General features: G+C 40.7%; 1 protein-coding gene across 1 annotated transcript; it reads right to left on the bottom strand.

The window, feature by feature from the left end:
* Positions 1 to 2,892: 2,892 nt before the first annotated feature.
* Positions 2,893 to 23,234, bottom strand: DRG1 (developmentally regulated GTP binding protein 1). Its single transcript, XM_025858161.2, has 9 exons — positions 23,074 to 23,234; positions 22,040 to 22,163; positions 20,316 to 20,491; positions 14,035 to 14,104; positions 11,252 to 11,421; positions 8,614 to 8,744; positions 7,278 to 7,445; positions 6,888 to 7,010; positions 2,893 to 3,194 (listed from the first exon to the last, which is right to left on the bottom strand). The coding sequence occupies exons 1-9, from the start codon at positions 23,113 to 23,115 to the stop codon at positions 3,095 to 3,097; spliced, it is 1,104 nt and encodes a 367-aa protein (XP_025713946.1). The 5' UTR covers positions 23,116 to 23,234; the 3' UTR covers positions 2,893 to 3,094.
* Positions 23,235 to 24,531: the final 1,297 nt, after the last annotated feature.

The raw sequence follows: 24,531 nt of genomic DNA, 5'->3' as shown, positions 1-24,531 counted from the left end.
CAGGAGCTAAGAGCCTGATAAAAGGGTCAGGGTAGGAGGAAGTGAGGTCTCTGCTAACAGGAGGGGTCATACATGGAACAACTTTGGCAAGTCTAGCAGGCACGAGAGGAGTTTAGAAGCAATCAGGACTAGAATGATGTGCAACACAAAAGGTCAAGAGAATCATGGGAATAAAAGATGCAGCATAGGGAATACAGGCAATGGTACTGTATGGTGATAGCTACACTTATGAGCATAACATGTAGAGTTGTTAGATCACTGTTGTATACCTGAAACTAATGTAACATTGTGTGTGGGGGGAAAAAAAAAAGGATGCGGAAGGCAGCCTCAGAGTAAAACAGGAATGCCACAAAGAACCTTATGGAAGACCTACCTTTAAGGAGGGTGGCCAGGTAGGAGGAAAGAATAGTGCCTCCCAAAGGAAGGAGCTGAGCAGCCAGTACTTGGGAAGTCAGTGTAACCAATGAGAAGTGGGGGAAAAATTGGCTAGTACCGCCAACCCTTCTTTCAGGAGATAGCCACTGAGTATCTTTAGACTCTACTAAGAGTAGTAGCCACGTCCACTGGCCCTTCTGTAAATGAATGAGAGGAGCACAAACAAAATCCAGGAATAAAGATAACTTACAGGAGTAAACTCTTCTTCAGTAATTCTATTCTCTACCAACAGCTGGTTCAAGAATAGGCTTGTGACCCAATTTAGGCCATAAGACACAAGGACAAATTGGGCAGTTTCTGGCAAATAGCTTCCCAAAAAGGTAAGAATCAGTCCTCTTTATTATCCTCTGGATGCTGGATGTGAGGCCTGGGACTACAGCAGACATTCTGACTGTGAGGGGGGAGCCAGCTGCTCAGCAAAGCCAACAAACTGCAGTGGACAGAGCTGACTGATGAAAAAATCTGGATCTTCAATGGCATTACAGCTGCCACGAGCCCATCTGAGCTCTGTTACAACTTATATGAGAGATCAAGTTTCCTTCCACTTCAGCAAGGTTGTTAGTGTTTGCTGTTAAACAGTTAAAAGCATTCCAACTAACTAATGGCACAGTACAGTAAGTCTGTTAAGCTGTGCTAAAAAAAATCAGGAAAGGGGCACATGGCTGGCTCAGTTGGTAGAACATGCAGCTCTCAATCTCAGGGTCATGAGTTGGAGGCCCACACTGAGTGTAGAGATTGCTTAAATAAACAAACTTAAAAAAGGTCAGGAAAGAAATGGAATATGTAACCATACAGGAAATTTGAGCCATGCTGTGACAGCCAAACCACTGTAGTCTTGGAGTCCATTTAGAGAAAGCCTTTACTATAGGAATGCCCCTCCTTAGCAGCCCTACCCCAGACAGCATTCCTCTCCCAGAACTCTCAAGTCTGAGCCCAAAAGGGAAAGAAAGGAAAATGGTAGAGTAATGCTCTCCTCAACATCAGGGGGCCACTGATAGGGGAAGAAGAGGATGCTGAATGCTAGAAGCAAGGCCTGTTCAAAGCACATCCTGAGGTTTTTGATGAACTGGATTTCAGCAACCTCTTCTACCCAACTTCCTGGCAGTGCTAAATTCTTGCTCAATGATGTGAATTTGAGCATGAGGATTTCCCTGTAACCCAATATTTGCTCTGGTTGAAAAGCAAACCTTGCTGGAAATCCCATAGCTCAGAAAGCCAATGTTTCTCTAAAGAGCTGGGGTAGGCTCTAGATTTTGGCCTCTGTCATGAATGCACCAGTGATATCAAGGCCTATAGCCTACAAAGTGACTGGGATACCAGGCTTTCTCCTGGGCTGGAGACAGTGCTAAGCCCAAGCTCCAGGAAGACAATCAGAAAAACAACTGTTACTAAGGTAGCATAAATAACAAATACTGGAAAAGGCTGAGTCCTATGTGGATAATCCCACATCCCCATCCCTCACAACCTGCTAGAAGCTCTAGCTCACTGCAGGGAAAATCAAACTCTGTCTTCCTGCAAATCTGTTTCCACTCCTGATTTTCTCAGGGACTACCTTTCTCTGTCATCCCTGTAATCCATACTGAAATAATCTTTTACTTCTTTTTCACCAAAGAGGAAGTTAATCAATTACCAAGTTTAGACTTCTGTGTACCTACCTGACCACACCCTCCCTCTGCCATTATTCCCACTAAACCAGTCTACCGCCCAAAGATTATTACCAATCAATTTCCCAGTATCAGGGTGATTCCCTTTATATTCCTGTATTCCCAGCCCAAGACCTCTAATTATGTCCTCAGTACCCTCTTAAGTAGTCTTGACCCCACCTTTCCTTCTAACATCCCACCTCCATACATACACATGTGTACACACAAAGCTGCTCTGCTCAGGTAACGGAAAGGGACCAGTGATAACAGCCAACATTCACTAAGTACTTCTATGCCAGATACTGTGCTAAGTATTTTACAACTACCATCTCCCTTAATACTAACAGTCTCCACTCCAGAAGGTAAGTGCTATTACCATCTCCATGTTACATGAGGAAACAGACAGTTATAGAGGTTGTGTAATTTATGCAGGGTTTCACAGCTAATTAGAAGTGGCCATGCAATTCAAACTCTTGATGTGTCTGGTTAGAGTACTTTACTCAACTGCCACACGACACTATCTCCCACATGGACCAGCCTTGCAGGGAATAATCAGTTAACTTACATCACGTCCTTCCTCATTCCAGTATCCAGGAGGAAAGACCACTTGAGAAGAGTGAAGGCCACATCCATTTGGAAGGGTTTCCCATGACTAAACATCAAATAAGATGTTGCAGTCACATTTTTATCCATTTCACACTTAAGACCAAGCTCCCAAATACCCCTTCTGCAGATGTCTCACTGTACATATACCCATCCTCATTCAGTCAAACCCAAAACAAATTCTGACAATGACACATGAACTGCACATAGCTGGATGGCCTACCAGGTCCTTTATGCAGTTGAATTTACAAGGTGACACCAAGTTAAGACAAAGTTCCAGCTTGGATGCCTTCATCTCCCTCCCCTGAATCCTGATCCACTGGCTGCCAAAGCTCGAAGGGGTTTGGGGTAGGGTGCTTGGTCATGGGAAAAGCTGCTATGGTTGGCCCAGCACATGGGTAGAGGGGAAGGTTTCATTTCTTCACAATCTGAATGACATCCTCGTCCTCCAGTGTATGATCTTTACCCACTTTTTGAGGATTGTGTTTCACAGACAGACCCCAGACCAGAGCGCTGTATGGAAGGAAAAAAAAAAAAAAAGTGTAAAGAATCATCTCGCTTCTACCTTAGCTACCAGGGTGCCACCTTTCTGCTTAGATTTAGCACTCCAGCTCTTAAGAACCATAGGCTTGCAACATCGCCCCTCCCCAGTCAAGGACCACATTCAAAGCCCACAGGCATTAGCTTCCCCAGCAGTATGGCACAATGCAGCCGTCACATACAAAGTGGCAAAGACTTCTGGAAGTTGTGTGGTTCCTCATTCCAGAGCCAATTCAGGAAAGTCAAAGAGAAAAAACAAATGACAAATGTGACAAGACTAGTTTAAAATTAAGAGAAAGCATGGGTTTGATATAGAAAAATACTCTGAAATAATCTGGATTAGAAATTGGTTCTTACAGTGTCAGTTATAGATTGTTACAGAATGCCAATTTTTATTGGGTCTACTAAAACCATCAGTGGGTACTAATAAATATAGGGCCTCCCTCCTTAGCCATGCTAGGAAAATTCTCTCTCCCTCCCAAGACACCATAACTGGAATGTTCTCCTGATTTTTTTTTGGAATTTACGAAGGTAATTTTTTTTTTTTAAGATTTTATGTGACAGGGAGAAAGTGAGTGAGTGCACAAGAGCAGGGGGAGGGAGAAGCAGACTGAGCCAGCTATTTTTTTATCTATAGGCCTCCAATACTAAAAATATGTTGTGCTAGTGATGGAGATTGGTGAACAAAGACACTGAGATCTGCCTCACAAAGGCTAAGAACTATGTACCAAGGGATAGAAAATGACAGCCACATTGTTATTATATTGCCTTTGCAACAAAACATCTTTATAAACCTATGTTCCAGGTGCCTGGGTGGCTGAGTTGATTAAGCAACTGCCTACAGCTCAGGTCATGATCCCAGGGTCCTGGGATCAAGTTCCACATCAGGGTCCCCCTGCTCTGCAGGGAGCCTGCTTCTCCCACTGCCTGCCATTCCCCCTGCTTGTGCACTCTATCAAAGAGATAAATAAAATCTTTAAAAAAGTAAATAAATAAAAACCTATGTTCCGGGACACCTGGGTGGCACAGTCGGTTAAGTGCCCAACTCTTGCTTTCGGCTCAGGTTGTGATCTCAGGGTCGTGGGACAGAACCCCACTTAGGGCTCCCCACCATTTTGGTACTGTTTGCATTTTTTTTTTTTAAGATTTTTATTTATTTATTGAGAGAGAGAGAATGGTAGAGAGAGAGCATGAGAAGGAGGAAGGTCAGAGGGAGAAGCAGACTCCCTGCTGAGCAGGGAGCCTGATGCAGGACTTGATCCCGGGACTCCAGGATCATGACCTGAGCCGAAGGCAGTCGCTTAACCAATTGAGCCACCCAGGCACCCGCATTTTCTTCTTACATTTAAGTGCTGCTTTTTATTTTTTTAAAGATAATTTGACAGAGAGAGAGACAGAGAGAGAGGGAACACAAGCATTAGGAGTGGGAGAGGGAGAAGCAGGCTTTCTGCAGAACAGGAAACCCAATGCAGGGCTCGATCCCAGAACCATGGGATCATAACCCGAGCTGAAGGCAAATGCTTAATGACTGAGCCACCCAAGCGCCCCTAGTTTTTTTTTTTTTACAAAGATTATTTATTTATTTGAGAGAGAGCAAGTGAGAGAGAGAACATGAGCAGGGGGAGGGGAGAGTGAGAGCAGACTCCCCACTGAGCAGGGAGCCCGATGCGGGACTCAATCCCAGGACCCTGGGATAATGAGCCAAGCCGAAGACACACACCTTACCGACTTGAGCCACCCAGGCACCCAGAAAACTAGTTTTTAGCAATCATATTCAATGCCTGCAGTAACATCAGTGCCTCCCATTTTGTTGATGGCAATGTAAATAGGTCCAGCCCTTGTGGACAGCAATGCAGCAAAACATATCAAAGGCATATTATCATTAATCCTAGATTAAAGAAATTAAAAGGGAAAGGTCTGTGTGTGAAGATAAGAAAACTATGTAAAGTAACAATAAATAGGAAAAATGCGGTAAATAAAAATGATGTGAATCTTGTAACAGAAAACACATAGTAAATGATTAAAGGACATGTACATGTATTCAAGGACACAAACAGAATGCAACAAGGACAAATGTTACAATTAGGTCTAAAGCTGAATTTTTTTCTATTAAGATGGTTAAAATGCTATTTGTTCCATAATTTAAAAAAAAAAGGAAAATAGTGACCAAATAAAATTCTATTTGTTTTGATGTCTTTTCTCCAAAATATTTTTCTCCCTTCTCATTTAATTCCCTCATTAACTTACAGTTCTAGAGGCTGAGAACAGTGTTCTGCCACCATGGAAGGTAAGACCTATATAGAAATCTATGAAGTTGGAAAAAGGAAAATAATCTAACTTCCAAGACTCTCCTTCACTGATTCAAGTATATGCCAAAATGTAAAGGTCTGAGGATAGTGGAAATTAGGTGCCTGCACATGGAATACAGTTATTTTGGATAAAAGGAATGCGAAGTTTAATAAAGGTCTTCACTCTTTCAGTATTCTTAGGATCAGAAACAAGTATTTTTTTTTAAGTTTTTATCTTAATTCCAGTTAGTTGTTATATTAGTTTCAGGTGTACAATATAATGATTCAACAAATATCATCCAGTGCTCACCACAAGTGCACTACACTCCTTAATCCCCATCACCTGTTTCACCCATCCCCCCAACCACCTCCCCTCTGGTAACCATCAGTTCGTTCTCTATAGTTAAGAGTCTTTCTTATTTTCGTTTTCCCCCTTTGCTCGTTTCTTAAATTCCACATATGAATGAAATCATATGGTATTTGTCTTTCTCTGACTTATTTCACTTAGCATTATACTCTCTAGCTCCACCCATGTCATTGCAAATGACAAGATTTCATTCCTTTTTATGGTTGAGTAATAGCCTATCGTATGTATATACACATCTTCTCTATCCATCAACCGATGGACAAAAAATTGTTGATAACTATATTACAGTTATGTGAGCTGATAATGTTAGAATAATGGTAAGGGATATAAGGAAACTCTTTGTACTATTTTTTCAACTTTTCTATAAGTCTAAAATTAGCTCAGGGGTGCCTGGGTGGCTCAGTCGGTTGAGCATCTGACTCCTGATTTCGGCTCAGGTCATGGTTTCAGGGTCGTGGGATCAAGCCTTGTGTCAGGCTCCGCACTCAGTAAGGAGTCTGCTTGAGATTCTCTCTGCCCCAATCCCTATTCGTGTGTATGAATGCTCTCGCTCACAAATAAATCTTTAGAAAAATAAAATAAATAAAATTAGCTCAATTAGCTCAAAATAAGATGTCAGAAATTTTCAGCCTGTATCAGCAATGAAAGTATACGAAGGAGATTTAGGGGCATTTACCCATGCTTAAGGTTTAGGGGGGTCTCAGTACCCACTGGAGGCCAGTATGATGCTGGCAAGAAGAGTTAACATTCGCGTTTGCCAAGAAGAAGACCAATTAACAAGAGAAAATCAGAGCCCTGTGTACTGTCAGCCCACTGACCTGACAAGGCTTTTAGAGCACTTCCTGCTCCAACTTCGCATGGTTTTAGGAAGATACTGCAGAGTTCTAACCAAGCGAACTTTTTAGCAGCACCCTCTGATGCCATTTTCTTTAATGGTAGCCTAAGAATTGCTAGTTAGTGGAATCAGGAGCTCACAGGGAAAAGAAGGCACTACATGCCCATGATACTTACTATTTAAATTCTTTGATAAGATTTTTGTGAATCTTCATGCAGAAATCCTCCACCGTAGTCCTAGAGTAAGGCAGCACCACTGGGGATGTATAATCTGGCAACTGGCCTTTGGGTTTGGTGTAACTAGAACAGAGAGGGAGCAGAGGTTGCCTACTTCTTGGAATGTTTCATGGACTGAATGCAAATCAACCCTCCATCACTCCTGAAAAGATCAGACACAGATAACCTCCAATTAAGGAAGAAAGTGTCCTCAATATGGCCTAGCAGATGACAGAAATTTATTTATATCTCCAAAAAGAGACAAATTATGCACTAAGCTCCAGACGGTATCATTTTAGGATAGTCTGGTTTAATTCCTACAGCAATATGACCCTTTCCACTAAGACTTACATCCTCACTAGTTTCAGATAGTCCCAGATCTTTTCCAAGAGGTCATCAAAATTCCAGCGGTGATGGGCAGAGATGGGTACACAGTGAGGCACCTTATAGATGATATCCAATTCCTCAATGGAGATCTGATCAATCTTATTCAACACATAGATACAAGGGATATAAACTCTATAGAAGTAAAAGAAAAAGAGGACATTAGTCTGGAACTGTTGACAAGACTGTCAGTGATCAGCATCCCCTGGCCCAGGACCCCAAATCAGAGACTGCAAAACATAAGAGGCAGATCAACCCCTCAACCCTGCCTCCAAAAGGCTTCCTACCAAAATAAGGCAGAATATCCAAAACGTGAACTATGAGTTGAGAAGCAACAAAACTCAGGCCCTAGTCTGAGCCATGCAGCTAATTGAGAGGCATCAGAAGGAACAAAAGCTTTGGAATCACACAGACTCAATCTACTCCCAGCTCTGTCACTTCCTGAATCTAAATCCCTTGGGCAAGTCTCAGAGTCAATTTCCCACAAAGTTGTTTTACAAACTGTAAATGTATTTTTAATAATGTATTTCATGATAATTTTTAAAATAAAAAACATAACATCTAACAATGTCACAATCCTAATGTCCATATCAATATGGCAGCTAAGGTTACTATTTACAGCAAGCCACAATTTTTCAGGCTTTAACTGCTCACTTAGTGCCTAACTCAAAGAACTGGCCTTTGTTTTCAAATGAGAATCAAATAAATCCATCCAATAAAATAGGAACAAATGAACAGGAAAGCAACTAAACAACATTATGCTCAAATGCCAGGAAAAATTTTAACAGTGGCTTAATTTATTATTTTTTATTATTTCTTTTATTTATATTTTTATTATTTTTATTTTTATTTAAAATACTATATATAAAAATAATTTAAAATACTAATAATATAAGTTTTCATGGAATAGGGCTGCAGCCCACAAACCTTCAGGTTACACTTGGAGAGAACAGATACAGCCCGGCTGTATGATAGGATATGATATGATAGCCTATAGGATTTCTCAGATGGATTAATTCTGAGAGAACAGATTGGGAACTACTTTTTTCCACCATCATATGACACAGCTTAGGGAATAGCCTAGTTGAATTTGACTATTATAATCAAATTTCAGAGCAAAGAAGAATGTCAGAAATCAAAACCAACCCTTCAATTTACAGCTAACAAAACCAAGGCCCACTATTATTTGAGATAGCAGCACAGCCAGTTAGAATCTATGTCTTCCAGATTCACAACCCAATACTGTTTCCACTACAAGGCTTCAGATTCAAACTCGGGCACCAGACTGTACACTGAGTGATACCTGTTTCCTTCTACCACGTCGATGAGGTCATCCGCTGTGGCATCACTACGCAGTGTCACATCAGCATTGTGAATTTTGTATTCAGCCAGAATGCTCTTCACAGTTTCAGCATCCAGCTCGCTCTGAGGGCACTGAACGTGCAGAGAAGACAATAATTGGTCAGAGAGCAAAAAAAAAAACTCCCAAAAGTATCTATCATTATACCTGGATAATCCTAAGGTACAAATCCATTTCTGTTATTCTGGATGAGAATAATTTGACTTTTATTAGAAAATACTTAAAAACTAATAATGTGGGTGCCTGGGTGGCTCAGTTGGTTAAGCGACTGCCCTCTGCTCAGGTCATGATCATGGAGTCTCAAGATCGAGTCCCGCATAGGGCTCCCTGCTCAGCAGAGGGAGTCTGCTTCTCCCTCTCACCCTTCCCCCTCTCATGCTCTCTCTCTCGAATAAATCAATCTTAAATAATAATAATAATAATCTTTCCAAATTCAGATGAAGGTGCTGTGGACTGAATCACTCCCACCCAAATTCATATGTTTATACTCCTAACCCCAGTATCTCAGAATGGGACTGTTAGGGTTAAAGATAGGGTCTTGAAAGAGGTAAGTAACTAAGTTAAAATGAGGTCTTATGGATGAACCCTAATTCAATGTGACTGACATCATTAGAAGAAAAGGAGACTAGGAAACAGACACACAGAGGGAAGACCATGTGAAGACACAGGGAGAAGACAGCCATCTACAAACCAAGTAGTGGCCTCAGAAGAAACCCACCCTGCTCATACCTTGATCTCAGATGTCTAGTGCCTCCAGGATTAAGACAAAATAAACTGTTGTTTAAGCCACCCAATCTATGATACTTTATTATGGCAGCCTTAGCAAATGAAGAATACTAAATGTTCAAATTCAAACATTATGACAGGATAATGAGAAAGATCTTCAGGGCAGGACAGCTTAACTCTGTGCTAGTCATATCATGGAGACCTCTAGAATGTTAAATGTTGTAGGAAATTCTATTACTTAGAAGCAAGCAGAATTGGACAGAGTTGATCACTCCTCCAATCTGAAACAGTTTCTTTACTTGGCTTCCAAGATTCCAAACTCTCCCAGTTTTCCTCCTTCTTCTGTCTAAAAAATCTTATTTGCTGATTCTTCCCATCTCCCAACCTATAATCACTGGAGGGGGGCGATAAGGCCCAATCCTTGAACCTCTTTTCTATTTACACTCATTTCCTAGTTATCTCAGCTAAGTTCATGGCTCTAGAGTTGCTATCCACCAAATTTATATCTCCAGCCTAGAAAATTCCTCATATGCCTCTTAGATGGTAATACTTGGGTGTCTAGCATCTCAAACTGAATATCCTGATCTTCCCCTCCTCTCCAATCCTATTCTATTCAAAGTCTTAACATTTTAGTAATGAGTGTCTACTGTTCTAGCTCAGGAAAAAATCTTATAGTCATCTCTCTCACAAACCACATTCAATCCAGGTGTAATTCCTACCAGCTACTTTCAAAATCTTTTGATAATCAACCACTTCTCATCTCCCACACTGTTACAACTCTGGCCTGAGAAACATCACTTCGTGACTGGATTATTGCAATAACCTCTTAAATGGCTTCTTTGCTTCCATTTCTTATACTCTTAACCCAATCCAATCTATTCTCAACAAATAGCTAGATTGATTCCACCAAAACCTAAATCAAATCATGTTCACTCCATAGACGGGAACCCAACCAACAGTTATCCAACTCCTGCAAAGTAAAAGTACATATGCTATGACTTCATCTCTTACCACTCTCCTACTTGCTCACTCTGCTGTTCCTCAAGTATGCAAAGGCATGCTCTACCTCAGGGCTTTACACTTGAATATTCCCTCTATATGGAATGCTCTTCCCCAAGATACCCCTTTTGTTCAATCCTTCACATCACCTCAGAGAAGACTTCTCTAATCAACTCTCCCACCAACACTCTCCATCCCTTTTCCCAGTTTATTTTTGTCCTTAGATTTATCATCATCTAATATACTGTATTAACTCATTAATTTTGTTTACTACGTTTACACATAGAATGTAAGGAGATTTTTGCCTATTTTGCTCTCTCTCCCAACTTACCCCCACTGCCCAATAAGAACCTAAAACAATGCTTGGCTCATAGTAGGCACTCTATAAATCTGTGCTGAATGAATGAAAACACAAGATATTAGCAGCCATCTATTTCATGTAAGCATTAAAACTGGTCTATACTTAGGGCGCCTGGGTGGCTCAGTCGTTAAGCATCTGCCTTGGGCTCCCGTCATGATCCTGGGATCAAGCCCCGTGTCAGGCTCCCTGCTCTGTGGGAGGCCTGCTTCTCCTTCTCCCAATCCCCCTGCTTGTGTTCCTTCTCTCGCTGTCAAAAATCTTTAAAAAAAAAAACAAAACTGGTCTATACTCCCATACCACATCAAATAAATAACCCAAAAGAAATGAAGTCTGAGATTGATTCTTGTCCTACTCTGAAAGTCATTACAAGGTCATTGTGTTACCTCTGTAGTGCTGGCAGAAGCCAGGTAATTTCCAAAGGTCAACATCCCTGTGCCTCAATCCACTCTCGACCCCAGTCCCTTCAGCAGCCTGCCCCATATCACCTCCACTTACAGTGGCCGTGAGATTAATGCCTCCTTTATCCTTCTTCTTAAAGCCAATGTTGGGAGGTTTGCTGTTCAAGCGAATGCCAAAGCCTTCCAGCTCATTTTCAATTATCTTTTTGTGTCCCAAAGGTTTCAGGACATCCAGAACAATCAGGATCAAGTTACATGTTCGGGCCACTGAAAAATGGAAAAAAAATAATAATAATTATTTATATCCAAGCAAAACTCACTAAAGACTTAAGTAAGCCAGGGCGCCTGGGTGGCTCAGTTGGTTAAGCGACTGCCTTCGGCTCAGGTCATGATCCTGGGGTCCCGGGATCGAGTCCCGCATCGGGCTCCCTGCTCAGCGGGGAGTCTGCTTCTCCCTCTGACCCTCTTCCCTCTCGTGCTCTCTATCTCTCATTCTCTCTCTCTCAAATAAATAAATAAAATCTAAAAAAAAAAAAAAAAGACTTAAGTAAGCCAAATACTCAAAAGCTGGGGTGGGGGGCAATGGAGTTCCATTAAGACAAAGGATTTTTTTATAAATACATAGACACACATGAAGTTCTTAAGGTTACCAAATTCTATGACAGAAGTCAGTTTGCAATGTGTGCCTGGTTTTCCACTGGTACATCTAGATGTGTTAACTTCTAGATACACTAGCAGAAAAACAAGTCAGAATAAAGATAAGAACCGAGCAGTAACCTAAATCCCAGAAGAAGTTTAGAAAGATTTAAAACAATAAGATTCTAAAACCATAAGACTAGTCTTATGTCTGCTTGGCATATTTTTAGTCAACTTTATTATCAGCATAATTATATATATACACACGTATATATTATATATATATTACATATAGATTATCAGTGTAATTTACAAAAAACAAATTGTGTCCATGTTAAGCATATGGTTTAATGACAAATGTATATATATACCTGTGTAACCACCACAGGCAAGAAAGAGAGAGAACATTTCCATCACCTCTGAAATCAATCTTCCCCTTGATTCCCATTCAACCACTGATCTGCTTTCTGTCACCACAGGTTTGCATTTAAAAATATTTCATATGGGGCGCCTGGGTGGCTCAGTAATTAAGCATCTGCCTTCGGCTCAGGTCATGATCCCGGGGTCCTGGGATCGAGCCCCACATCAGGCTCCCTGCTCCGCGGGAAGGCTGCCTCTCCCTCCTCCACTCCCCCTGCTTGTGTTCTCTCTCTGTCTCTCTGTCAAATAAATAAAATCTTAAAAAAAAAAAATTTCATATAAATGGAATTACACAAAATATAGTCTTATGTGCCTGGCTGTCTTAACTTAGCATAATGTTTCTGATATTCATCCATGAGTAACTCCTAATACATAATTCTATAAATAGCTAAATTAATAATTCAATATGAGTAGACTAAAAATACTTTCAGACATGAAAAAACAAAAATTTACCTATCATTCATCCTTTTTCTGGAAGTTTACTAAAGACTGTGCTTCAGCAAAACATGAAAGTGACCCCAAAAAAGACACTGACTCCAGGAAACAGGGGATCCCACACAAAAACACAAAAGAAAGTCTCAGGCTGATAGACATGTAAAAAGTCTATAGCTGCACTGTCCAATACAGACTCCACTAGCTACTTGGGGCTATTTAAACTAATTAAAATGAAATAAAATTTGAAATTCAGTTCCTCAATTACCCTAGGCTCATTTAAAGCACTCAATAACCACACACGCCTAGGGGCTACCATACTGGAGAGCACAAATTCAGACCACTCCCTCTACTGGACAGTGATCTAGAAAGCAACCAATCCACATTAAAGCAAGAAGACAGGGTACACGAGGGTACTGTCAGGGTTGTGGGGAAAGAATGAAATCACTAAGACTGTATTTGGAGCTATATTTAACTATATAGAAAAATACTGACTGATAGGCATTTGATCTGTTAGAACATTTGAAAATTAGCAAACACAGAAAAGTAAATAAAACAAAACAAAAAAAGAAACAATTATTAACTCCATGAAAAACAAATTTCAAAAAGACTTCAAGAGAAAAGAATTAGCAATGGACAAAAGTTACTTATTTGTTACATAATAATGTAAACTATGACTGATAGGTTAACTAAAAACTGTGATATAATTTATTTGAAAGAAAGGACAGCGCAGCACCTAGCTGGCTCAGTCAGTGGAGCATGTGACTCTTGATCTAGGGGTTATAAGTTGAAGCCCCCTGTTGGGTGTAGAGATTACTTAAAAATAAAATTAAAAAAAAAATGTGAATAAAGGTATAGAGTGTGAGAGTGCTAATTCTCCATCATAACATGAAACCAACAGGTGATATCTAAAATTAATTAATCGTGAAACAGCAATATAAGCATAATATTTGAAAATATGAAGGTAAGTAACAGAAGAAACAGTTGAAGAGTTGGTAACAGCTGCCAATGGGGAATGACAGTGGAGGTGAGGAAAGGCGGAGAAGCAGATTGTTGCAATTTATGATGAGCCTTTTATAGTATTTTACTTCAAGTAAAAGAAGAAAAGAAGGAAAGGCATGGGTAGGAGTCAGGAAACCCAAGTTCTAGATCTGAATCGGCCACAACCAGTGCAACTTCACTTCTCCCGTCCTTAGTGTTTCTCCTCAAATGGAGATCTGGACTGTTACTCTCTGAGGTCCCTTCAAGTTCTGACATTCTACTCCAGTAAGAAGTCAGATAAAACTACACCCTTCACTGTGCTAAAATCTCGTAAGTCCAACAGTCCCCAACTAAAGGAACAGTGCACAGTAAAGGGATGATATCCCAGGATGGTGGCCCTGGACCACTCACCTGCAATGACTTGACGGCCTCTACCTTTCCCATCCTTGGCACCCTCAATGATACCTGGAAGATCCAGGAGCTGCAAGATTAAGGACAGGGTAAAGGCGAGAAGGGAAAAAGAAGTCATATATCTGAACCGATCAAAGAGAATGATTTATTTTTCAAGTATCCAAAGTATAAAAGATCCAAATCCGACCTTCCTTATAAGTTGAGTGTACATAACTTTTACTATTTTTTTTAAGATTTTATTTATTTGACAGACAGAGACACAGGGAGAAAAGGAGCACAAGCAGGGGGAGCGGGAGAGAGAGAAGCAGGCTTCCCGCTGAGCAGGGAGCCCGATGCAGGGCTCAATCCCAGGACCCTGGGATCATGACCCAAGCTGAAGGCAGACGCTTAACAACTGAGCCACCCAGGCGCCCCTTACTATGCATTTAAATGTCAGTTTTTTATATACTTTTTTAAATGCAAGTTTTTTTTAATATACTTTACCTAGTTTAAAATGCCTAACAGCCCTGAGATAAGGATATTAGCTGAGGTTCACAGAGGTTAAGTGATTTGCCCAAAATCACAATCCTAATAAATCAAGTAAGATTATGGCTCACATTTTGAGGGCCAAATCGATTATTCTACATTAATATCTTCTAGGGGCACCTGGGTGGCTCAGTCGGTTAAGTGTCCGATTCTTGATTTGGGCTCAGGTCATGATCTCAGGGTTGTGAGATCAAGCCCCACGCATGGAGCCTACTTAAAATTGCTTCTCTCCCTCTGCTCCCCACCACCTCTCTAAAATAAATAAGTAAATAAATAATATATATATAAGACACATGTTTATATAATATTAGAACATACATATTATCTTCTAATTTCCTTCTTTTCAGAAGGTTGAGCCTCCACATCAATTCCTTATGGTAGATAATAGTTGAATCTTGATATTCACGTGATACATACTGAGATCTTTGCAAATCCTCCAAATTCCCCAATTCACAAAAATTTCTCCAGTCATTAACTAGGCGAGCACATAATAATCACCTGTAAAACCATCAAAAATGGAGATATCCAAGCCCCATCCTTACAAATTCTAATTTAGAAGGGCAAAGGAGGGTTCAGATATTGATCTGTACTTCAAAACGCTCCACGGGGACTCTGATGTGTGTCCCCAATTGAAAATGACTGCTTAATTGCCCAGAAAATGCAGTAAAGGGAAAAACTTCACAGAAGTCATAGTATATGTACATAACAATGAGAACATAAAAACCAACTTTTGCACACAAATCAAATGCACATCTCAGCAAAATTACAAACTATTAGTTATACCTTAAAGAGTCCACTGAAAACAGTTAAGAGCATATATAAAATCTGAAAATATCAAGGGTCCTCTATATGGCCAATATTGAATTATCCACATGAACGGACCAGAACCAGAGTGGCAGCTTATCAAAACATCATTTAAAACCAGTCTTTGCTATAAGCCTGACATTATAAAAATATACTTTACATTAAAAAAACCACAATGGGGGCACCTGGCTAGCTCAGTTGGAAGACTCTTGATCTCTGAGTCTTGATGAGCCCCACAGTGGGTGTAGAGATTACTTACAATGAATAATTTTAAAAATAACTAAATAAACCAAAATGAAGAAACTAATTCAGGAGGTGCTTAGACAGTTCAACTTTTCCTTTCAAGAGCCTACTCAAAGTTCCTCCCTATTCTTCACTAAATAAATGTTACATCGTCTAAGACTAATACAACACACCAAACTGAGCTACCGTTTTATAATTTATGTTGAATACATCAGACCTGACTTGGAAACATTCGTTATATTGATTTACAAGGCTACATGGGAAGTAATGAGCACACCAGATCTTGATTTCTAAACACCATTTTCCAATAAAAGAAACTACAGCTCCTTCAGAAGTGGTCAACTTCAGGCCTGGAGCAGGGAAAAATCTAAGATTAGCATGGAACATCATGTCATGCCAAAAAGTATTCATAAAAAGATGGGGGATTATGGAAAGTACACAGGAGCCAACCTGAAGGAGTTCCTAATTATCAAAGCTGGAACAAAACGAGTAACAAAGTAATGGTAGTACTGGATTATAACCCATAAAATAAAATAAATATCCACAAGCCCACGTTGATACATATTACTGAATAAATGAAAGAAGGAACAGCTCTTCCAAATAGCAGAATTCTAATTAATAACATTTAGTAAGAAAGAGAAAAATAAAGATTCGGCATTAGGCAAGAAGCAGAGTAATAACTGCTGCAGAGAGGATCCAGATGGATGCTAAAATGAGGGGGCAAGTTTGAGAGATAGGATTTGTATCTTCTCAAAATACCTCTCCCAAGATATTTAACTACAAAAAGAAATAATTTTTTAAAAAAGAAAGATAATAGCTTTACAGTAGAGAAATCCTGCAGATACCACCAAAGCGATGGGACATCAACATCACAAATTAAGACATATAACATCATGAATCCTGTAAGATGCACTGAGGACACACCATCATTTCATCATATTCAAGACAAAATACGTAATACCTCAGTCTGATTGTGAGAAAATACCTGACAAACCCAAACTAAGGGACGTTCTACAAAATAACTAATCAATACTCTTTAAGTGTCAAGGTCTTAAAGGACAGGACTGAGAAACTATTACAGATGGCAGGAGAATAAAGAAGAATAACTAAATGCAACACAGGATGATCCCCGATAAAATCTTGGAAAAGGATGTTGGTGGAAAAATTGGTAAAAATTTGAGTAAGATCTGTAGTTTAGGAACTACTGCATCAATGTTAATCTATTCCTGATAATTCTTCTGTGATTATGTAGGATGTTCACATAAGGGGCAGCAACATGAATGATACAAGAGAACCTCAAAATAATTATGTTGAGTGAAAGAAGCCACCCAAAAGAAAGTACATTTATATTTACACATGGTCTTATTTATGTAAAACTCGAAATGTAAACTTATCTGTACTGATAAAATGTAGATAAGTAATTGCTTGGAGATGAAGGGGACCAGGAGGGAAGGGGCATGCAGAAACTTTTGGGGATGGTATGTTCATGATCTTGATTGTGGTGATGTTTCCACCAGCATATAACTATGTCAAAACTTAGCAAACTGTATACTTTACCTGCAGTTTATCGTATGTGAATTATACCTCAATAAACATGTTTGAAAAAACAAAAAGTTCATCCATCAGTTGTTCCTAGAAATTAAGTCTAGAGTCTACTTCTTCAACTCTCCCAAAGATTCTACAATCTATTTCTAACACTTAGTAAATCCAAGTCTGCTAAAAATATATATATTACTTCTGCTAAAAATATATATATATACACACACACATATATCAGCAAAAAGCTTTAATGTATATTGAGCTAGCTAATGTTCTCAAGAACTCAAAAAGGAAAATCCATCTGGATATTCTAAAACTCTTAAACCTAGAATATGGCTTTAAAAGACCATCTGAAAGAGAGAATATTACACTAAGAGAAAAGAGCACAGGCTTTCTAACTATCTCAACTGAAAACAAGGAAATTTATTGAAGCCCCTACAAAAGTAAAAAACCTAAATTTAACTTTTCTTGACAGGGAAATAATTTTAAGGTTACATCAAACATTTAAATGTGGCAACTAAATTTCAGACAGTATCACTGTGTTATGACTGTAGACATAGCAACTAAATTTCATTCAATAAAATAACGTATGCTTTACATATTTAAATTTCATATTACACCAAGAGATAAGAAAAGAACATACATATTTTTTTTAAGTCATGAAACTGTAGGATTTTAAGAATTGAACGTTAAACTAACTCAAACTCAAATGCCTTTAGAGGTTAAAGCAGTTAAATGTGCAAGTCAATTATTTATATAGGACAACAGGAATCCTAGGGACCCTAGAAAGTTAAAATAAGCTCCATAATTTTTAAAACTGAACATCCATTCTACAGGCTAATCTCTGCCTATGTGATAAGTGGTGGTTCAGTCACTACTTAAAACACCTCCAGACACAGTAATTTATTACCTCAAGAGGTACCATTCCATCTTCAGGCACCTTTACTGTTAAAACCATCATACTTCCTAACAAAAAAACCCAGAAATCTCCCTCCTTAAAATTCTTATTAAATGGTTCTAATTTTGTATTCCTCTCCCTCCATGTCACAGATAATGAGTACTCTGCCACAAAACAGCTATTTAGAAAACATTCAAGCGGGGGGACGCCTGGGTGACTCAGTCATTAAGCATCTGCCTTCAGCTCAGGTCATGGTCCTGGGGTCCTGGGACAGAGCCCCACACTGAGCCCCACATTGGGCTCTCTGCTCAGCGGGAAGCCTGCTTCTCCCTCTCCGACTCCCCTTGTGTTCCCTCTCTCACTGTGTCTCTCTCTGTCAAATAAATAAATAAAATCTTTTTTAAAAAAATAATAAAATAAAAATAAATAAAAAACATTCAAGGATAGTCATTTTCATCCTGTTATGTACACCTTAACTTGGTTTCTAGAGAAAGTCAGGGGGCAGGAGGGAAGGACAGTGCACAGGCAGAAAAAGCATCATGCAAAAAAAGGGGGGAAAAAAACCTAACAGGTCAGGAGACACTGAAAGGAATGCTTTGTGGGAAAGACAAGGCAAGAGAGGGTTAAATAGTTCTTTATTCTGATATACTCAAAAGCTCTGAAAGAGGTGTCAAGAACATCTCATCAGGGAAGAAGTTATTCTCTGAGCTGCCAAAGCTATGATTATCACCAAGACTCTAAAACCAGATGGCATCAAGCAGTGGTCCAGATATGCTCAAGCATCCTCATTCTTGTTATATACATTTGGACATGGAAACCCTGAAAGGTCCATGTCCCAACACAGTCTCTGCATGGGCAGGGAAAAAAGCCATTGAAAATACCACCAGGACACTGGTCCCTTCCTACTTCAGATTAATAAAGAAGCACAAATGCACATCACAACTGTGTAGCTCAGCAGGAGGGAAAACAAATGCTTTTACCAACAGTTTCCAAAAAACGAGCCAAGGTACTCTGGGGCACCACACAGAACTTAAGGGTACCATAGGCTATTCTAAGTTTTCAAGAGAAACAACAATTCTTGATATATGTCAGACAATGAAGGAACTACTAGCTCCACAGAGCTCTCAATTTCAACATTACATCCTACTACATTGCTTTCAATTACGTCACATCCAAAACTTTGAGAAGTTAGACTTTTTCATCAGTTGCTATAATAAAAAAGCACCACACAAAAATCAATGTAAAAAAGAAAACAAATGTGGTTGTATCCAATCTGATTCCAAAGTTTGAGAAGTTATGTGGTACCCAACAGTGCACACATCCCACTGGTAAATAAATAACTGTGGCGCTAAGGACGTAACTACTTAGTTGTTTGGACCTAACAAACGGAACCATTAGGTATTTCTTTTGGCCTGGGGCGTGATAGAAAAAATTACTGGGACAAGAAAAGGTGTCAGGAAATAACTACTGAGACACTAAGGGTGCTGTGAGCCAAGAAAGCCTGGGAATCTCCAGCCTAGATTCAAATGTCACAGAATTCAGAATCTTGCCTTCTTAGCTGTGCAGCCAAAAAGAACATGACCCATTAAAGCTTACATTTACATACACCTTCTTTCATACCCAAAGGGACTCTTCATTTGGTAGCCCTAAATCCGTCACCTATCTAAGAAAAACTTCTCAGGACACCAACTTCATTAGGCCTCACAGACAAGAATTATCTTCTAAAAAGGATCTCACCAAAAAACATAAAAATAAAAAATAAAAAGGATCTTACATTATTTCTTTATTAAAAAGTTTCTGATGGTTCCTAGTTACATATAAGATAAAAATCAACTTCCTTAGCAGGCACACAAGGCCATTCATAATTCAGCCCCAACCTACTTTTCCAGATTCAGTTTCTACCACTCCTGCCCCATGCCTCAGCTTGCACCACAGCAAGCTATTTACCATTATGGCTGCCTGAAATTGCGCTTCACCTTCTCTGGCTGATGAAATTCTACCTGAACTTCAAGACCCACCTGCACTGTCATTTTCTACATGAAGCTTTTTTAGTCTTACCAGACCTTCCCCCAATATCCTCAGGTCAAAAAGTAGTCCCTTCTTTCTCTGTGTTTTCACAAACACAATCCCACTGTGTTATGTACTGTTCTATCTTCCTTGCTACACAGGAAGGGCCTAGTAGATCAAAGATCAGGTCTAGCATACAGAGAGCTTCTTAAATGAATGAAAAGAATGGATTTCTTCCCATCTGTGGCCTACCGGCCTGACTCACCTGGATCTTGGCACCTTTGTATCTGATGACACCAGGCACAGTGGTCAGAGTAGTGAACTCATAGGCTGCCACCTCAGAATATACCCCTGCCAGGTTACTAAGCAGTGTTGACTTCCCCACTGATGGAAAACCCACAAACCCAATTCGAGCATCACCTGTCTTGGCCACATCAAAACCTAAAACATCAATAAATATCAAAAAGAAGAGGAAAGTTATCTCTTAAAGTGTTGAGATTCATGAAATTCCTTTCACATTCTGGTAGCCTATCTATCCAGGACATATTTCTCCAACTTCTCCAACTTTCTCTCCAGAACTTAAGCACACAAAATAACAATTAACATTGTTTATTTATTTTTAGATTTTATCTATTTATTTGAGACAGAGAGAGAGCACAAGCAGGGGGGAGGAGGAGAGGGAGAGGCAGACTCCACGCCGAGCAGGGAGCCGAAGGCAGATGCTTAACTGACTAAACCACCTAGGTGCCCCTAACGTTGTTTAATGGAATATTTATTTAGAAACTTTATTCCTCTACCACTTACACTATTATTCACCTTTCTAGTACCCATAGTATTTAACACTCAAAGATTATATAATAATCGATCTAAAAATGGATGGAGCACCTGGGTGGCTCAGTTAAGCTGCCAGCCAACTCTTGATTTTGGTTCAGGTCATGATCTCAGGGTTAAGAGATCAAGCCCAACGCTGAGCTCTGCGCTCAGCACAGTCTGCTTATCCTTCCCCCCTCCCCGCCCCGTCCCCATTTGTGTGTTTGTTTGTGTGTGTGTGTGTGTGCGCGCGCTCTCTTTCTCTCAAATAAATAAAATCATTTAAAAATGGGTTTCTTCATATGTGGAATATAAGAAACAAAAGCAAAAAGAGAAACAAAAAATGAGACTCTTAAACATAGAGAACAGATGGTCACTAGAAGGAAGGTGGGGGGATGGGTGAAAAAGGTGAAGGGGATTAAGAGCCCATGTATTGTGATGAGCACTTGAGTATTGTTGAATCACTATATTGTACACCTGAAATTAATATGTTTGTTAATGTTAGTAGAATTAAAAACAAATTTAAAGTAAAAATAAGTTTTTACATAAAATAAATAAAATAAAAATGGGTTTCTTTTTTGTCTTACAAACTCTAGGAACTGTGTGACTGACTGGATTTTCTTTTTTTTTTCCTTTTATGGCTGCAAACAACTTAAAAGCCAAATTCATGGCCCTCCTCTAGGAAGTATAGACTTTATGACTTTATTTTTGGTCCTAACCTTATCTCTCTTGGCTTCAAATTATTCTTCCTACCCTCACTTCCCTTTGCATCAATTTCCTTCCTTATTTTTACCTTGTTGATGTATGTATTTACATATTCCTGTAAGCCAATGAAAACCTATTTTGGATCAATATAGGATATACATAGGAGTGCCTGGCTGGCTCAGTTGGAAGAGGATGCAACTCTTGATCTCAAGATCTTGAGTTCGGGACACATGTTGGGTGTAGAGATTATTTTAAAAAATAAAAAAAGTACAGGATATACATAAAACTCTAGTTTATCACTTAGACAACATTCATTTGCCTTTGAAACCAGAATAAACACAACTCATGAACTAAGGATTAGAAAATACAAATCTACTATCATAGAAATTTTAAAATTACTTTTAAACCATATAGCTACATTATTTCGACAGAAATTACATAAAAAAAAACCCAATATTGAAGAAAAACACAAACCTTCTCCTGGCCCACCACCACCACCACCTTTTGGGGTAATGAGCTCTCTACGAAGCTTAGCAAGGCGAGCCTTAAGCAGCCCTAGGTGGTGTGCTGTGGCCTTGTTCTTTTGAGTCCGAGCCATCTGTAAGAGAGGAATCACAGCCATAAATCAGAAGCAGTTCCTACAAGGTAAAATATCCAGAATGAACGCTCCCCCAACTGGGAATGATTTTCTTCTAGATCCTACCTGATGTCAGTATGTCCATTTTAGTCAGACTTAAAAAAGAGTGAAAAGTCATTCTCTTTATTACCCAGCCCATTCCCCTCATTACAGAGCAAACAACTGAAGCCCAGAGAAGAGACATGACAACTGTCACTGCAATTAGCACCCACAGATCAGACTAAAACTCAGCTGCGGAGTCCTTTTCTACTGCTTGAACCTGGTATGCACCATCTGATATAAGGTCACCACTTTCCGGGTTTTAAAGAGCTCTGAGCACTTCAGACGACAGAATCACACAGTAATTCAGGTGGAATCAACAGCTACTGCAGATCTTATCCCAGATCCATTCCTGGGAGCAATGCTCTGGGAAACGCCGTCTTCAAAGTAGAGATTGGGGAGAGGAGGGTGGGTTTTGGGAGATGATGAAAGATACTGAAGTGCGTGAGCGGATCAGGGCTGGAGCAGTGGGACAGAGAGGACTGTGTTGCTCACAGAAAAGGAAGACTGAGAGAGGATCGATGTTCGGACAGGAGCCGAACACGGAACGGGGTACCGACCAAGGTGCAGGGGTGTGGAATGCGGGCCCCGGCTGAGGGGAGTCGAAGGGCTCCAGGAGAGGCTGAGGGGAGTCGGGGAACGCAGGACCGAGTAGAGGGGAGTCGGGGGGACCCGGGGCGGGACTGAGCGGAGTCGGGGGACTCGGGGCCGGGCTGAAGGGAGTTGGAGAACGCTGGGCCGGTCCTGAGGCGTTAAAGGGAGTATAGGCAAGAGCAATGCTACCTAAAAAGGAACACTCCGAGGGAGAGTGAAGCGCCAGCTGTCCTATTACCTCGGCTTCGATCTCCGCAATCTTGGCTAAGGTGCTGCTCATGGTAGCGAGTCACCGGGCGTTGGGGGTGAGAGCGTAGTGGCCTCCGCAGGGTACTACCCCTCACACAACCGCGGGAATACCTGCCAAGGCCACCAGGCGCTACTGCAACGCGCAAGCGCGCTACTTCTTACTTCTCGCGAGAGAGTTCCGCCCGAGGCTCACCGCGAGATGTACAGCTTGGAGTGGTCTCCTCCCCCTCAACCAACCCCGCCCCGTCCCGCGAGCCAGCGCGGTGTCATAGAGCCCGCGGGAGTGGGGGCCAGAGAGGCCGCCCGGGTCTGTGCCTCCCCGAGCGCGCGGAGGGTCGCGCGCCGCTCGGCCCCGCCTCGCCGGACTTGCGCCCACGCACTGTTCCGCGCCCGCCGTCGGGCGCGTGGTGTGTGAGGAGTGTGTTCTCGTTACTGCCGCCTAGGCTCGCCGCCCTCCGACCCAGGGCGTGAGCGAAAAGCGCACTCAAGCCATCTACTCCTCTTCCTCGCCAGCAGCGACGGGCCCTGAGGTCCCCTTTTCACAGCCAGGAAGAAACCCCGGCCGACTCCTCGGCCTCCTGGATTGAATAGAGACTAATCTTCCTTCAGAAGGCCTCTCTGGCCCACTTGAAAAAAAATGCCCCCTTTCAATCACTCAAAACTATATTTAGGTGTCTGTTTTGTTTATCCCCAGCCCTGAGTACAGTGCGTTGCACTTGGTGAGCCTGCAGTAGATGAGTGAGTGATTGGATAATTGCCAGAGAATCAGTGCTCGCAACATAGCTTGTAATACTGAAAAATTTGAAGCTATGTTAAGGCCCATCGGTAGGGAAATGGATAAATAATGGTACCTTTATGCTGTGAAATACTATTGCAACCATTAAAACGATCTGTGGTGGTCTGACGAATAATGTCCAGGACATACTGTTTAAAAAAGAATAAACTGCACTTATGTTGTGATCCCATTTACTTTACTTTTAAATGAGTTGTTTATATAGGTGTACTTGTATGAAAGTGCATTGTTTAAAGGTCTGAATAAAAGCATACAGCCTCAAGCTCTTAATGGGATGCAAGGAAAGAGGGAGAAAGACTTTTCACTTGTTATTCTACGTATCTGTCTTTTGAATTTTTTTTAAAAGATGAATGTTATCCGTGTATTACGTGTGTAATAATAAAATTAAAAATTTCAAAAGACTCCTCTTCCCCCAAGTGTCTTGTGAAGAGGAAGCCAGGACATCCAGGAGCTATGTGCTGGTTTTGAAAGCTGCTTCCTGTGGGATCAATGAATTCTTGTTGATAGATTGATTGATCCACCGGGAGTCCGCAGGCTAGGCTTAACCCACACGGCTGGCCTCCACTCAGCCCTGGGAGGGAAGATTATTTATTTAAATTTGTAAGTATGAGCAATTCCAACTTGCCAGAAACAGAAAAGGAGGTTGTATCAGGC

This window comes from Callorhinus ursinus, unplaced genomic scaffold, assembly GCF_003265705.2.
Source record: "Callorhinus ursinus isolate GAN/ISIS: 27379988/994484 unplaced genomic scaffold, GSC_fseal_2.0 scaffold72, whole genome shotgun sequence".
Lineage (NCBI taxonomy): Eukaryota > Metazoa > Chordata > Mammalia > Carnivora > Otariidae > Callorhinus > Callorhinus ursinus.
Note: the sequence above shows the minus strand (reverse complement) of the source record. Positions and strands in the feature narration are given on the sequence as shown.